We start from the raw sequence: 17,195 nt of genomic DNA on the forward strand, positions 1-17,195 counted from the left end.
TTGTTACACCCCGTATAAATTAAAATTTTAAAAACAAAGTCTGTACCAAACCATACATTAACATTAGATATCTCCTTACATGGAAAATGGACAGTTATTTACAGAGAGCACTAATACTAATGGCTACTTTATTTAAATTCTACTCGTTTTTAAATTCACAATCCGCCAAACATGTCAAGAATTTAAATTTAAAATCACTATTCTGGCAATTTTGAGTATTTGTAATCACAATCGAAGAATAAATTTCATAAAAAAAGGTTTTGTCCATTTGCCACAGACTCGTTACAAGGAAAAGCATGAGTAAACTCGTCACACTTCATATTGATAAAGCCCGGTCTGTGAGCATGTAGAATTTTGTCCAAAGACCCCAAGCATGGGTAGCCTTATCGCTCGCGCGTAATTATATTGCTGTCGCGACTGTGCGACGCGCGCCCGCAGTGAGTGTGCGAGCGCGACAGTAACATAATTACGCGCGAGCGGTAAGGATGGGCAGCTTGGGGTCATTGGACAAAATTCTACGTGCTCACAGACCAGACTATAGTTACGGTTCCCGTTTATGACGAGTTTACTTTTAATATGCCACTTACTTTGTGACGAATAGTGGCAAATTGACAATTAATCAATAAAAATTGTAAACTTGAGTAAAATAAAACATGAAAAATTTCTAGAGAGCAAAATTTTAAATAATTGAAATTACTTGACATTAATTTATCGAATTCCTTGTCTCTGATCACTTACTTTCTTAGAACAAACTCTACGGGAACACATGACCGATTTAAATAGTTTAATACTCAATTTAGGTAGTGTCTTCGTCTTATATTATACTTCAAATTCTACAAAAATTACTGTAGTAACGGCAGTGTGTTATTCAAAATCTGCCTCAAGACCTTAAGACAATAAAGTTTAAAATACAATGTAAATAATGTCAAATGTCAAGCAATTGTGCTGCTTATTGCCTTGTCTTAAGGTCGAAAGACGATCAAAAATTGAACTCAAGTAAAAGAAATTTCAACTTAAAAGTCACTTACTCAATCTGTGACTTGTTTTTCAGAGCCACTCTGCCAGCCTGAATCCATTGTATTGGTGTCGCTGTAGCAATGATGGTGGTTCGTCTTCAATATTTCTTCCTTCTCCTCCCTGATTGGTTCATACTGGGAATCAGGACCGAGGCATTTGGAAGTTTCTGGATCGTTAGAGTACACTTGGTCAGGCCTTCTCTCTTCCTCGTCAGACAATAATGACTCTTCAGTGTTTGGAGATAAGGGCGATAGGTTGATCGGCGGTGGCACGTAAAAGTCTGGCTTGCCGGAGTCGGAACTGGACTGCCTAGGGTGTTCTTTGGGCAGATTCTTAGGGCTCGACCTTTGAATCCGCAAGGGACTCATGTGAGCCCGCATTTTAGGACTACCCTCGAGTCTTATGCTAGAATTCAAGTCAGACATCCTTCTGTCTTCAATCCGCTCAATCCTGGAATCGTTCATTCTGGAATCACTCAGCCTGGAGTCATTCAGTCTGGAATCATTCGATCTGGCGTCACTCAATCGCTCCATTCTCTCGTTGAGACGGTCTCTGGAATCGCTGCCGCGTTCACTCATTCGAGTTTCATTGAATCTATCGCTGATTCTACACTCATTCACTCTCTCGCTCCGTTCATTGAGTCGGTCTCGAGACTCGTTCATTCGTTCTAATCTAGAATCATTGAGACGATCTCTGGAATCCATTCGCTCACTCAAGCGAGTTTCATTCATCCTGTCGCTGATTCGTGAGTCGTTCAAACGGTCACTAATCCTCGAATCATTCACTCGTTCACTAATGCGCGACTCGTTCATTCTATCACTCAATCTGGACTCATTCACTCCACTCATTCTTGGGTCGTTCCGTTCACTGATCCTCGACTCGTTCATCCGGTCACTGATCCTCGAATCGTTCATTCTATCGCTGAGTCTGGTGTCATTCACTCTCTCAATTCTGGGATCGTTCATTCTTTCGGAAATTCTCATGGAATTGTTCAGCTGTTCAATTTGTTGTTCGGTCAGTCGCATAGGATTCAGGTCTTGGCGTAGTTTTTCATTTTTCAGTTTCTCGTTCTGTCTGGGTCGTCTTTTAGACCCCACTTGGGGTTGAGGGCGTTGTTGTCTTGTTAGAGTGAAGGAACCAGTGTCTGACTCAGATGTGGATTCAGGGTGGTTCTCTATGGTGCCCACTAGAGCAGACACGTTGGGATTCATGCAGCATTCGGCCTGTGAAAGAAAGTTTCAATATAAATAACAGGCAAGATACGGCATTCCCACCTCTCGTTCCCACTGCAACTCCTGTGTAGCCAGGATCTACAGCTTGACCGCCAATAACCCAACCAGTGAAGGTCAAGTTTGTCCCGGGGGATAGTTAAACAGGCAGTGGCTGAGGATTTTGGGTGTAGTTCGCTTCCACCTTCAGCCTAATCATCGTTTGTCATCAGGTGAGATGCAGGCCAAGAGCTTTATCGTGGTGGATAAAAAACACGATCTGACATTCTACCCAACCTTAGCCAGGGAATGTACCTAGATCTAATCCTCCATTTGCCTTTTTAAATTAGAGAACAGAGAGGGTCATGCTCCTGCAATGAAGACTAAATTGCCTGATGAGGATAATGAAATATCGGTGGAAGGTTGAAGAAGTGGCCTATGTTCGAAGACGAATCCAAAGGCTGATCTAGATAGATAGATAGAATGAAAAAAATAATAATAATACCTTCACAGAAACGTTACAGCAACTGGATACATCAGCGAAGTATACCTCAGACTCGGCATTCTGATTCGCTCCTCTATGACAGTCTTGCATCGAAGACCTAGAAATGGAATAGAATGTTAATTCCCAGCAAACACAGAATAGTATTATGGTAATACCAATAACGAATCAGAAATGAGGAGATCCGCAGGAGAACCAAAGTAACCGACATAGCTCGCAGAATGCTAAAATCAAGCGGCAGTGGGCGAGGCACATAGCTCGCAGAGCTGATGGCCGTTGGGGCAGAAAAGTTCTCGAGTGGCGACCACGGGCTGGAAGACGTAGCGAAGGCAGGCCTCCTACTAGGTGAACCGACGATCTAGTGAAGGTCGCGGGAAGAGCCTGGATGCGGGCAGCGCAGGACCGTTCATTGTGGAAAACCTTGGGGGAGGCCTTTGTCCAGCAGTGGACGTCATTTGGCTGAAACGAAAGAAAACACAGAAAAGCTTGACGTGACGAAAAAATCGAGTACTTTTTTTTTAGTTTTGCATATCATGCATGCTTGAGTAATAAACTAAAATTTCTTTTATCCCTATGATTGTAAAATTAAAACTTGCATACCTTATAGGCGAATGTTTGTCATTTTGGAAGCCAAGGTTCTCCTTCCCTTGCTTTTGGCATGAATCCGAACTCTGGTCTGAAACTGAACAAAACATAAATTAATCAGTAATTGATATGGACAATATGGTGAGGGATGAATGTATAATTTGTAAGGTTAAATAAAGAATTGAAAACTTATTAGATGGGTCTACTAAATCAGAAATAAAAAGAAAACAAAAACATAGAATTTTATACTATGGAAATAACAGACAAAAATCATGAATCAGCTAGGCCTAGTAATCATCTAATAATAATAAAAAATCCGGCATGTAACTTGACTATTCGCGCCACAATGACCAAAAAAGTGCCTTAGAACAGAAATTTAAAACAATCAAAGCTCGAAACTATGAAACTACCAAAAATCGAGGTGATTTGGATAGCCCTAGTGATGATTTACCTCTGGGCTTTGGCTTGACACTACTTTTTGGGACACCCTGTATAAAAATGTAAGGTTTCATTGGCTATCTATGTGTTTTTGAATTACCTTTACTAGCGCTCTTCTGGTGCAAGCATTCTATAGCCACATTTTCCTCCATCCTGCAATCCCTATGAAGGTTCCCTGCACTCATGCCCAAGGATCTCTGACACGACCTATACGGAACCAAGTGACCCCTCAGGGTATTGAACCTGGCTTCCGGCGATATATGCATCTCTGCCTGCATCCTAGCCAACTCATTTACATCCGGCTGGTACATTTGAGCCAAATCCGGATTTAATCTATTCAAGTCCGGATTTAACCTATTCAAGTCCGGATTTAATCTATTCAAGTCCGGATTTAACCGATTCAAATCCGGATTTAAGCGATTCAAGTCTGGATTTAATCGATTTAGTTCGGGATTTAGCCGGGTTAGTTCGGACATGCTCTGTGGCATGTTGCCGTGCATGAGATATGAGTTGCGGGCGCATGTATGGGGTTGCATGGGCATATTTGTATGGTCGTGTATGGGCATGGAGTTGCGGTGGACGTCTATGTGGTGGTGATGAAGTAGAGTGGCCGCTGCAGGGTCTTGATGATGAAGGTGATGTCTGAAATCACAAAAGTATTGACTTTTAATTATGAATTTAACATATTAAACTGTAATTTATATCCATAAATAAAATCTCTCTTCACTTTTCACTTGAAAAAACTTTTGTCTCTGATGGGAATTGAGCCCATGATCTTTCGCTTAGCAAACAACTGCTCCTACAAACTTACATTGGTAAACATGACGAAATTTGAAGTTTTAACAGTTTAAAGAGCGCTTTTACACGTCCCAGTAATTTTTGACCCTACTACTAAAGGCTAGTGCTAAATTAAAGTAGCACTAGAAATTCAGTTAGGTAATATGAATTTTCTCAGGAATCATCAGCAAAACGCAGCCCAAGCTAGGACTATAGGATATCGTATAAGTGCCTTTTAAAAGCCGAAATAGGTAGGTACTAATAAATAATTTGAATTTGAAGATAATCACCTGCTACCACTTCTTCCCTGAGGACTATACGGCGGAGGAGGTCCCCACAACCCAGTTTGTGCATCAAAACTGCCGCTGGCTTCTCCAAAGCCCTCTTGCATCGAACCTTGGAATTGCTGGCTCTGTGCGAACTGCTGACTTGTGGCAAACTGCTGACAAAAAGACAAATACAATTTATATTATTATAATAAAAAGTGGTCCATATTAAGGTAGAAGTGTGAGCGTCCGTTTCAGCCAAACGACGTTCACTGCTGGACAAAGGCCTGCATGACCGGTGCTGTGCCGCTTGCATCCAGGCACTTCCCACGCCCTTAACCAGGTCGTCGGTCCATCTAGTGGGGGCTTGCCCATACTACGTCTTCCGGCCCGTGGTCGCCACTCGAGAACTTCTGCGACTTCTTCTCAGCACCAGCCTATATGTTGTCCCGAAGTGGTGGTAGGGCAAGCTATATTTGGAACGCGTATAAGTGCCCTGGAAAGGGCCTAAATAAGCACTTCTCAAACGTATGCATCCCCACTTCCCACCAACATTGGTTCCATTTGAAAGCCTAGTTCTAAACTTCATTTCATTAAAGGAAAGGTTTTTACCCCAAAAATGTGTTTTTAGAAGGATCCAGAGTCACTTCTTAAAAAAATAGGTAGTTACACTTGAGCCAAATTTTATGGCTATAAAACTGTCAAATTGGGATTAATTGCTATCCATCTGTTAAAAAGGACTCGTAATAACATTATTTGGTTTTCTAACCACAAAAATTGGTCTATTTGTTCCCAGAGGTGAGCCCCAAGTGAGGCCTTTTTTCAAGTCTCATTTATGGTACCTGTTAAGTGTTTGTAAAAAAAATGTATTTTTCTTCAAGTTTATTTATTGGGCTTTCAAATAACACCAATATTGTTGGGGCACCATGATTGTGTCAGAAGAAAATCTTTAAAGTTCGCGTCGCGGAAGGTGCGGTTTATTTGATGTTGAGTATATTTTATTTATTATTTTTTTCCTCATCGGCCATCAGCTCTGCAAGCTATGTGCCCTTACCTGACTTGTCGCAAACTGCCGATTCTGGTTGAATCCAACTTGGGCTCGCAAGTTGGGGGGATATGAGCGGTCGTCGTAAGGTTGCGGGTTCGACGACGGGGCAGGATCATCATCATCATTCAGCCACTGCTGAACAATAAGCCTTCCCCAATGATCAGTAATTTCCTGTACCTGGCGTCCACTCCAGAACCTCGCTGCCCCATCGGCTGACAGTTCTGCGTACTCTGTGCCCTATTCATTGTTAGAGGAGAGGACTATGCTTGGTGTTTCTTTATGAGTTCGAATCAGAAATGAGGAGACCCGTAAACGAGCTAAAAAATCTAGCATGGGTGCTATGGTTCTATAAAATAGTTTTCCCTTACCTGACTGGTCGCAAACTGCTGATTCTGGTTAAACCTCGCTTGGGCTCCCAAATTGGGGGGATAGGAGCGGTCGTCGTAAGGATTATCATCATATTTCAGCCATAGGACGTCCACTGCTGAACATAAGCCTTCCCCAGTGATTTCCATAACGATCAGTAATTTCCGGTACACTCCAGAACCTTGCTGCCCCCATCGGCCGTCAGTTCTGCGTACTATGTGCCTGCCTATTGCCACTTCAGCTAATTCCTAAATAGTTTTTCCCTTACCTGACTGGTCGCAAACTGTTGGTTCTGGTTGAACCCCGCTTGGGCTCTCAAGTTGGGGGGATAGGAGCGGTCGTCGTAAGGTTGCGGGTTCGACGACGGGGCAGGGTCGGTATCGCAGAAGCCGTATGCGCTGTCGCCAGATTGGGGTACGCCGCCCATACGGCAGCGGGAGCTGGAAAAATGTTAGTTTTAAGCATTTGTCTTACTGGATGTTGTGTCTGGGCGTACACAGAGGGGGGGAGTTCCCCCGGAAAACTAGCAGTGTTGCTTTGAAGGAGCTAAGTCAAATGATCTGACCAAAACATCTGACTTGCCCCTCCTTCTAGGCCAGATGCTAGGTATGCCGTATGTATGACTTATCCCCTCCTTGGCCAGAAGCTGGGTACGCCCATTGTCTGCGGTAGTGTGGTCAAGGTCAAAGTAAACGCAGTCCACTATACTTTGACCTGACCGCAGACCGCATCCAGTGTGACAAATCCCTTAGTTTGTGGTTCGATCAGAACTTTCAATTTATGGTTCCATCGGAATGAAACATGATCGTTATTGGGTAAGTAACTAGTTACACTTGTTATAGACAGCAAATATAGTTTATTCATAAAAAATAAGAGCGTTTTTTTTTTCATCCAAGAGTTTACATACATAATAGGAACATACTTAAAATCAAGTCAAGTCAATTCACTTTTTAAAGATAAAATAGATCTACGTTTAATACTCACTTCTGGCTGTTACTCCTCGGCCAAGGAAACCAGCTCCAGGCAGACGCCTTCCGCCCGGCACCAGGGTTGGGCGAGTAGAGGTTCCCTGCGCGACCTGCAATGTGCTGGGATTACTGAATTTTAGGGGACCAGGCCTTAAGGCCTTCCTCCTGATGAATGCGATGGTCTGACCAACCTTAATCCTTTAAAATGCAGTGGGAATATAGTTCCCACCATATTTTGAACCTTATTCGCTTATCTTAAAGTCCAAAAGCAATGAAAATTTTGATTATGTTAATGACTGTTAAATGGTTAAGACCTAAGATTCAATGTTCTGTGATTACTAACTTGAAGTTTCCTTGTCTCAAGAATTTGGACTTGTATAGCAAGTCCAAATCCTGTTCAAAGCTTAAAGCCTAAGCTCTAAACCCTTCATCATGACCGTGCCTTAAGGCTTATATTCAATGTGCTGAGGTTATAGACTTTGAAAGGGCCAGGCCTTAAGGCACAATGAATCTAATTTAAGTTATCCGTCAACATCATCAGTCATTTGGTCTCCACTACAGGAGCACGACTCTCCGATTAAGCAGAGGCAAATGGAGGATTGGACCAGGACTACTGGCAGTTTAACTTTCCCCGGGACAAACCTGGCCTTTACTGGTTGGGTTGTTGGCGGTCGAGCTGTAGATCCTGGCTACACAGGAGTTGCAGCGGTGGGAACGAGAGGTGAGAATAGTCCCATGACTTTTAGGGGACCAAGCCTAAAGAACCAAGCTTAAGTGCCTTCTACAGGACCAGGTCTTGAGGCCTAAGCTGTAATGTGCTGAGGTTACTGACTACAAATAACACGGTACCTGGCTGCCAGAAGCGGTGCTGCAGACTGATGTCCCAGGCCGGCTGCGACGGGTGGCACTGCGCGCAGCAGCTACAGTTGCTCTGCGAACATACAGGGTTGCTATGATTTCTGTGATCTCATCAATTTAAGAACAATAATAAGAATTTGCTATGTCTATGCCTTATTTACCTACATAAATGGTTAAAGCGTGATAAGGTAACAGACAGACAGCATTCATAATATTAGAACGGTTTCGACTACGTCTGATCCGAATCCGATCCGAAACTGTCAAAATCTATGGATTTAGAGAAATCAGAACACCGAATTCGGATCCGTAAACTATCATACAAATAATTCTGCGACTAGTTACTCCGCTGGATTATTTCATCACGGATTCGGATCAAAAAACAATATGTCAAAAAGGCCAGACATATAAATTTCCATCAAAGCGAAGATGAGAGGAAATGTGTTTAAATAACTAATCAAATTTCGTTACATCCATATCACCTCTCCCCTCAGCTTCGGTTCGGAATCCGGGTCTTACCTGGACCTGTCTTCCCTGAGCTGGTGTGGCCTGTCCGGCTGGTGGACGGTACAATGATCTGCAGCGAAGCTCTAACTGCTCCCAGTACATCTTCTTGCGTTCGTGGCTGTACAGAATAAAGTTTAGTTAGAATTTGATTGTTTTCCTAATTAAAATTACCATTTATTCATAGTCTAAATTGGATAATCTTGTTTGTAGCGGCTGGTTTCTACTGCCGATGTTTTAGAGGCAATATTTAAAAGATTAACGCCCGTATTCACAAACATTACTATGAGGTCTCACAGTGCGCGTGGACGCACAGGGTGACACACGAACCAATTACAGAGCTCTATTCAACACTGTGCGTTCGATTTTCTGCTTCACTTAAGCAAGCATTGTTTGTGAATACGGGCATAAGTCATAATGCCTGATGAATTTTGGACGCTAGATTGGTCACAGTAAGCCAATGAATCCTAATTTCTATCGTCCGCTAAAATATTGGAGTAAATCTTTTCGCAATCACTTATAAATTAACAATGAATTCAACTCAATCAAAATAAACCCATCAGAAACGTCGACAACTTATTTCCATACCAACCCTGTAAAAGTTCAGTGAATTCGTGTCTCATCAATTTATATCACTCGTTTTACAATCCCCCACAAACAAACAACCTTCAATTCCCCCAAATCCAACCCCACCATTAATCAGCCCGAACTTTTACCAAACAGTACCATTAACTTCTAAAGAACGAACTTTTACGACCATCCTTCACGGTTTATAGACTTTTCACACTTACAGACGTCATCTGTTACCATGACAACGTAGTGTCATAGTAACACCTCAAGCCACCACATATGAGCCTATTGACACGGCAATATCAGTCTTAACACCTTCACTTAAGAACAAGTGTCTTACATCGATAGGTAGAGGTAAAATGGACTTTCAAGCACCTAATTTACCCGCAGTGTCACACCAAACCTCATTTTCGACTATTTACTACCAATTTTTAAAGATTTTAAAGCCATGTCGCAATCACAAACCCACGTTAATAAAGGCAGCATAATCAGTCAGAATTCAGTGAGTCAGCTAAACGATTTGGATGAGCTGACTGATGCAGAACTGATTAAATTAGTCAAGGATTTGAAGCAGCAAATCAAGATTGTTTCTCTAGAAAATGAGATCTTCGAAAGAACTATACTGAGGTTGGAACCAGCGCTAATGCATGGAGTGCAACAAGCTTTGGACTACGCAAACAAATTACAGAGCAGTTCATCTTTAGCTGTCGGTAGCTTCGTCAAGTCCCAGACTTCAAGATTTGGAGGTCTAGACTCTTTTACAAGTCCATCCAGAATGTTAACCAGCCCTTCTAAAGTATCAACAAGGAGAGTAGAGTCATCAGCTAAAATTGGTGGAACAGTCATCTTCGGAACAGGTCCTCGTATCAACGTTTTGGAAAGATCTGAACTAGTTTCAGCAGAAATGGAGATTCTGGTCGAAAACATGGAAAAGGCGAGGAAAAAAGCTGCCAAACAACACGCTCTACTCAAAGCGCAATTGGAAGAAATTGGAGTCAGAGTTGTTGATATAGAAAAGGCCAGTGGGTTTTTCAACAAAGAAGTAATAGTGGAAGGTTGGGACAAAATAGCTCAGAGGATTCCCGCCGAAATATGGATCAGGTTCATGACTGAATGGGTCAAAATTGCTGACAGCCAAATCGGGAAGCTACGTTTGAGAACAAGCACTTTAAACACTCAGTTCAGCAAGCTAAAGGGTCAGATTAAGGTCAAAGCTGAACTGAGCGAGAGTCTACGAGCTGTAGATTTCGACAAGCTGAAGATCGAAAACGACGAATGCATGGAAATAATTGACAAGAAGCTTCAGCAATTGGGTGAACTGAAAAAGATGACGGGCGACGCGAATCTGAATCTAACGATACACAAAAAGTTAATGATGGAACAGAATACTTATTTGACGAATATCATAAACACAATTAAAGACAGAGAAAGAATGACGATTGAGCTAGATAAAGAAAGAGACATAATTCAAGTTCAAGCAGATTCTCTAGCTCAGAGACTTGAAGAAGTTAAGAAAGTTCGTCTAGCTTACGAAGTGCCAGATGTTATGGACTATGTGTGTGTGAAATCAGAAGTGACAGATTTGAAACACAGCGTGAAATTGTTGGAGAATCGAGTTCATATCCAGCAGATAGCGTTGACTTCGTTGAACAAGAAACTTAACTCTATGAACGTATAATTAGTTTTAGTTATTTATGTATGTAATTCGAGATCTTCCAAATGTTTGTTCGTATTATTATATGAGATACGACTAATTTTGTTTGTTTTTGGGAACACTAATATTTTAAAGAGGAAACATTTGATTGTTTTACCTTTCACCGTTGGAATCCTACATTATTTCTGATGAATGTAGGAGGTACGAAGTTTGCTAAGGCAGCTAGTTATTAATAAAGGCACTTACAAACTAAAAAACTTGTAACTATTGTAAAATAAGTAAATATACTATAACTGCATGTTGGGTAGATGTTGTATTTTTTACACTAAATAATAATAAAAAAAGAAGCCAGGAATAAGTAGCGGAAATCAATTCTTTGTGTGTCAAAATACAGAAGATAGTACAGCGCGCCGTGTAACACATCGCTGCCAGAGTCCAGACACGCCCAAGCAGCGGAGACCTGACAGGCTACAAACTGGGGTCTCACAGGCCACAGTCACGCGGGATCCTCACAGGCCACACTTACCTCAGCAGCTGGTAGGCCAGCATGCAGCTGAAGATGCAGACGAGCACGGCGCTGACAGACAGCGCGAAGACGCCGCGAAGGCACCAGTACAGCGCTCCGTGGACCACGTCGCAGCTCGACATGCCTTCGAAGACGCAGCGGATGCCTGGCGAAGATAGACACGTTTTAAACTATTCAAAAGAAATCTTAGTTAATAAAATGATATAGGTAGGCTTGATTTTCGACTACGCTGAAGTAGGTAGCGTACATTGGCCGAGCGTATAAAAAAATATTAGTTGATAGGTACGCGAGTAAAATGGAGCCTAAAGAAAATGAGCACGCTCATGCTAAAAATCTCAATTCAGGAACTGGACCTGACTCGGTAACATGTCAAGCCAAGTTCATACCAACAAAAAAGGCAATAGGTAATACCGTCTGATTTATTTTTTGTCCTACGAGCGCTTCGAGACAAATATTTATCTGTTTCAACAAAGATACATATACAATTTATTACTTGAGCATACTCAGGCTAAGTCATAAAGCCAGCGTACCTTCATCATCGCCGTCGTGCTGCCCGTCAGGCATCGAGAAGCAGGTGCAGGTCCGAGTCAGCTTGGTGTATTCGCAGAACTTCAGCGTTTGTAGCCTGCGACAAACAGTGTTAATTCATAAAGGGTATCAACAATTTCAGCTACAACAGGGCCTCCCCCAATGATTTCCATTTCTGCGTACTATGTGCCCTGCCCATTGCCACTTCTTTCTAATCCGTCGGGTTATGTCAGCGACATTCGATTTCCCGGCCGGGCAAAAATTGAAATGATGAATTTTAATTTCTGTGACGGGTCTGGGTGTGACTATGTATAATATTTATGTATTTAAAAAAAAAGTATATAAGTAGTATATCCGTTAAGCTTAGCACCCATAACACAAGCATTAAGTTGCTTACTTTGGGGCTAGCTGGCGCTGTGTGAAATTGTTCAAAGATTTGTTTATTTATTTATTTATTTATTTATTCATTAGTTCGTTTACGAATTACATTTCTGATTCGATCTCGTAAAGAAACACCGAGCATAGCCCTCTCCATAGCACGCTGTGCAACTTTGAGCTTCTGTATAAGGCCTATAGTGAGAGGCCACGTTTACGAAAAAAGTACTAGTACTATTTCTTACGGTCGCTTTTTGCTATTTCATTGTACAGCAGCGTGCTGCGCCAAGTTCAAGTGAAATCCAACAAAACGAAATATTTTTTAATGTTTTTGATGTTTATACACTTTTGCATTATAATGAAATTAACCAAAGAGACTTACTTGTTCATATGTATGACGGTGGTTGTGATGGTGACGAGAACGCATGTCAGAGCGCACACGATGCAGCACACGCCTACCACTTTGATCTGGAAATATAACATAATTTACCTAATTGTTATCTGCCTCTGTTATTAATAATAGTCCCGCAAACCCCTCGTCCTTAGCTAAATATCACTTGTGTTACGAGTTTCACACAAATTCACAACAATAGGCTAGTTTCCTAAAAAAATTTTTTTAGTCCGTAATGTTTAATATCAAAAAATATTGGACACATATATTTTTATTTGTCAATCTAACAAATAATTACATAGTTATGGTGCGTTGAAGTTCCGCACGACGTCACAACGTGCGGCACTTTTATGCATGCATTGACGTCACGGGCCTCTTCTTATGAACTTTGGCGCGCTTTATCTCTTTAAATTTTCATTAATTTGAAAAAGTGAAAAATACGTGTAGAGTATTTTTTGATAAGTTAACTGACGGACTAATTAAAACTCTTGCTTTTTAACCCAGGAAACATCCCTATTGTCCAGTGGTGGCAGGGTTCGAACCCGCGTTCCTTGGATTTTGATTCAGCTAGTCCGACAGCGATAATATTAGGCTACGTTTATAAACATGATTTACATTATATTATTAACTAGCTTTCCGCCCGCGGCTTCGCCCGCGTGGAATTTTGTCTGTCACAGAAAAACTTTATCGCGCGTGTCCCTGTTTCAAAAACCGGTATAAAAACTATCCTATGTTCTTTCCCGGGACTCAAACTATCTCTATGCCAAATTTCATCAAAATCGGTTGCGAGGTTTAAGCGGGAAAGCGTAACAGACAGACAGACAGACAGACAGAGTTACTTTCGCATTTATAATATTAGTTGGGATTAGAAGTCCAAGGTTTTTAATTGATTGACATTAAGTAAATGAACACGACTCTAATGGACTAAGAGCCAGTGAACGCCAGACCTTCGTTATTTTATAAATACTGAAAGTTTGTCAGCGCATGCTCCCAACATAGGTAAGAACGTGATTGCATCGTGAAGTTAAGGTTATCGTGACTTTGGCAGCTACCCTAAAATGATTGTCTTGTGAGGGGTTGGAACGGTCAAAACTCTCTGGCTGATGAGGAAACAACATCTTTATAAGAATTTGTATAAAAAACATGCGCTGACAAACTTTCAGCTTTTGGCTCTTGTTCTGTAACACACCACGACCCCACATAAAGACTTCGTCACAGGCAGTAAAAGATATTTTGCCTATAATATCTTTTCAGTTTTTGACAGTTAACTTTATACAGTTTTATAATAAATCAAACTAAGGCTGAGTTGCACCAATTTACTTTATTTTTTGTATGTGGTTTGACAGATTTTTGTAATTTTTTGTTAAAGTTAAATTAAGATGGTGCAACTCAGCTAAAGTAAGTAGATAAAGATACGTACGATTGCCTCATGCACCTTGGGCTCATGCAAACAAAAAAAAATCATCAGCTACATACTTTTCTTACCATATAGCTGTACCGGTTGCTGCGGCGCGCCAAACTCATGATACACACGCCGGTCAACACCAACTGGAACAAGTAAGAATGCTTTATCATTATCATCATCATCATCATCTTTTCAGCCAACAGCAGAGATTGTAGATCAATTTCAAGCAGAGGAAGAAAAAACTTTGCGAATATTCTTACGCCCGTATTCACAAACGATGCTTGCTTAACGGGACTATTCCCACCTCTCTTTCCCACCACTGCAACTCCTGTGTAGCCAGGATCTACAGCTAGACCGCCAATAAAAACCCAACCAGTGAAGGTCAAGTTTGTCCCGGGGGAAAGTTAAGCTGTCATTGGACCCGCAACGAAATTAATCAGAATAACATAGGAGAAGTTCGAAGTTAAGGTTCGACTTTCCTCCGTTGCAAAGCGGATGACAGGTAACAAACAAAGGTTTAGTAACCTTGATGCTTGCTTAAGTGAAGCAGTAAATCTCTATAATTGGTTCGTGTGTCACCCTGTGCGTCCACGCGCACTGTGAGACCTCATAGTAATGTTTGTGAATACGGGCGTAAGGCTTGTATTACCATCCATCTTGCGCCACATACCGTGTTGGAATTATGGCGTTACCAATGGTAAATTTAATCTATCCCCTGAACGAAGTTGCAGACCTATGGAGGTAAGCAACGGGACTCGGGGAAAACTACAGCATATTTTTTTAAAATTGTGGATAACAATTGTACAGCATCAGGCACCGTCTCCAGATGCTGAGGGGACGCTGTATAAGCCCTCAGCAGTATATGCTGGGTGACCTTGTGATAAATCTACTCCTAACACAATGCTAGCAACATAGTTGTGTTCTGGCAGTTGGAGGTAAGATAGCCAGTTCCTCTGTGGTTGAGGATTCCAGGTGAACCTCGCTTCCACCTCACCATCACGGGGTGAGATACAAGCCATGAGCTTCCTCATTGTGTATACAAAATGAAACACTCACCATAGCAGCTGGTACAGCAGCCGGCACCGTTTCCAAATGCTGAGGGGACGAGGTATAAGCCCTCAGCAGTATATGCTGGGTGGCCTTGTGTTAAACCCTGAATAAGTCAGTGCCTGAGGTATGAGAACGGCACAGAGGAGGGTGTTTTTGAAACGTCAAACGTCTGCGAGACTTCAGATGTGCTTGAGACTTGTATGCTCTGTCATCTCCAATAGGTACCGCTCCCATACCACAAACACTGAGTCATGCGCTAGACCCTTTTAGGCAGCCATTGAAACTTACCATAGCAGCTGGTACTGCAGCCGGCACCGTCTCTAGATGCTGAGGGGACGCCGTATAAGCCCTCAGCAGTATATCCTGGCCTTGTGATAAATCCACTCCTAACACAAGTCTGTCGCCATAATGTGTTCCGGCTGTTAAGAGGTAAGATAGCCAGTTCCTCTGTGGTTAAGGATTCCGGGTGAAGCTCGCTTCCACCTTCGGCCTGATCCTCACTTTCCATCAGGTGAGATACAGGCCAAGGGCTTCTTCATTGTGTATACAAAATGAAACACTTACCATAGCAGCAGGCACAGCAGCCGGCACCGTCTCCAGATGCTGAGGGGACGCGGTATAAGCCCTCAGCAGTATATGCTGGGCGGCCAGCAGCCCGCCCAACGCCGCGGCCAGGGCGCCGCAGCCCACGCACCACCACGCATACTTGCGCCGGCGACAGCTGGTGTCGTTGTTGCAGCCGACTGCCGCTGGAATAGGCAGTTAAAGGATTAGGCTGGTTTTAGTGTCACGCGGACCGTCCGGTGCGGACCCGCTCCGCACGGCCAATCTGTATGAACTTCTAGGGAGCGTTTTAGAGTAATGCGGTCCAGAGGAACCGCTCCGCTCCCTAGAAGTTCATACAAATCGGCTGTGCGGAGCAATCCGCACTGACAGTCCGCGTGACACTAAAACCAGCCTTAGCAGTTGTGGCAGAATTCGGACGCAGGTCAGCCGTAGTAATTACAATCTGTTCAGGTGGGGATTTTTGGAAAAAACTTGGAGTGCAAGTGCGGTTTTGTTCCCCAGTCGATGAAGCAATGATGTCGTGCCCTGCGTGCCCAATCAACTGCACACAGGAAGATTAATGAATGCTACTGACAGCACCATTCTTGTGGCGGAGTTTTGGGCTGATACTGTAAGTAAAGGTTTATTGTCGACACGACAAAAAGAAGAAGAAAAGTTGTGGCAGAAGAATGTGCCAGCTTAATACTAGATCGTTGTGACCGCAGTTGTGTAGGTAAATGACCACACAAAAGAAAAATGTGATCGAAGACAAGCTTTTCGGGAAAAAAGTGTGTCCAGTGCATTACCTACTTTATTTATCTACACGAATATTATAAAGAGGATTTGATTGTTTGTATTGAATAGGCTCCGAAATTTCTGGACCAATTTGAAAAAATCTTTCAGTACTAGTAGAATCCTACATTATTTCCGATGGACATAAACGATATGACGTTCACCGGGTCAGTTCGCCAATAAGTTAGTTTCTCGGTTCTCCACAATTTTTATGAGTCTGCTCCTCATATTGCTTGCTCGAAGTGGAAAAAAAATCAAGTCAAGCTTTAAAAATATATTCCTGTGCATATTATAAACAATATTAATAAGTTAAGTACCAAAATATGGCGGCGGTGGCACATAATGTTGTGCTACATCAGCTGCGATGGTCGACTGCGGCGTCGACACTTGATACTGCACTAATTGCATCACTTGCATCTCCTATTTCTTTCAATTCAATTCACAAATAGGTAGGTACACTTTATTTTTCCTTTCAGCGATCAAGTCCACTTTCCCGCCATTTTAAACGTCAAAACTTTTCTCATCTACGGTGACATCCAGCCAGGAACATTCAAAACGCGCGCCATTGTCAAAAAATCGATATTCACACCCCCAAGCCAAACTCCGAGCGTTGACCTCTTACACTTTACAAAAACAACAAATCATTAATTGAAACCTCTTTCTTTGCACACTAAATGCATTTTTGTTTTGTTTTCAACACAAAATTGGGCACTAAAACCTCTTTTGTTACACACTCTATTTATTTTACTTGCTTCAGTAAAACCACTTCTTTTTCTTTACGGCACAGACAACACATATCGCTAACACAACACAATTTCCACTGA

At 42.2% G+C, this 17,195-nt stretch overlaps 2 protein-coding genes across 9 annotated transcripts in view; one reads left to right on the forward strand and one right to left on the reverse strand.

Moving 5' to 3' along the window:
- Positions 1–470: 470 nt before the first annotated feature.
- The window catches only part of LOC114350177 (putative leucine-rich repeat-containing protein DDB_G0290503), a 44,083-nt gene continuing 27,358 nt past the window's right edge, over positions 471–17,195 (reverse strand). Inside the window, exons 4-17 of one of the 8 annotated variants that reach the window (XM_028300854.1) lie at positions 15,598–15,782; positions 14,055–14,126; positions 12,570–12,655; positions 11,815–11,909; positions 11,285–11,429; positions 8,550–8,655; positions 8,025–8,106; positions 7,192–7,285; positions 6,476–6,647; positions 4,818–4,969; positions 3,851–4,392; positions 3,328–3,409; positions 2,731–2,827; positions 471–2,240 (exon numbers count right to left, since the gene is read on the reverse strand). In XM_028300854.1, the coding sequence (XP_028156655.1) occupies positions 1,029–2,240; positions 2,731–2,827; positions 3,328–3,409; positions 3,851–4,392; positions 4,818–4,969; positions 6,476–6,647; positions 7,192–7,285; positions 8,025–8,106; positions 8,550–8,655; positions 11,285–11,429; positions 11,815–11,909; positions 12,570–12,655; positions 14,055–14,126; positions 15,598–15,782 (3,122 nt within the window). In that variant the 3' untranslated portion in view covers positions 471–1,028. Of the gene's footprint in view, positions 2,241–2,730; positions 2,828–3,327; positions 3,410–3,850; positions 4,393–4,817; positions 4,970–6,475; positions 6,648–7,191; positions 7,286–8,024; positions 8,107–8,549; positions 8,656–11,284; positions 11,430–11,814; positions 11,910–12,569; positions 12,656–14,054; positions 14,127–15,039; positions 15,114–15,321; positions 15,387–15,597; positions 15,783–17,195 lie in introns of those variants that run through there. The other 7 variants (XM_028300857.1, XM_028300856.1, XM_028300855.1 and 4 more) reach the window with 7 other exon arrangements.
- LOC114350179 (uncharacterized) lies at positions 9,496–10,821 on the forward strand. The gene has a single exon (XM_028300863.1). It carries the CDS (start codon positions 9,553–9,555, stop codon positions 10,780–10,782), a length of 1,230 nt encoding a protein of 409 aa, XP_028156664.1. The 5' UTR covers positions 9,496–9,552; the 3' UTR covers positions 10,783–10,821.

The sequence above is a fragment of the Ostrinia furnacalis genome, unplaced genomic scaffold, assembly GCF_004193835.3.
Source record: "Ostrinia furnacalis isolate ACB-3 unplaced genomic scaffold, ASM419383v2 OfSCF0802, whole genome shotgun sequence".
NCBI classification, from domain to species: domain Eukaryota; kingdom Metazoa; phylum Arthropoda; class Insecta; order Lepidoptera; family Crambidae; genus Ostrinia; species Ostrinia furnacalis.

Bases quoted from the DNA above. Each gene is read 5' to 3' on its own strand.
- LOC114350179 (XM_028300863.1), top strand. From the start codon at position 9,553: ATGTCGCAATCACAAACCCACGTTAATAAAGGCAGCATAATCAGTCAG.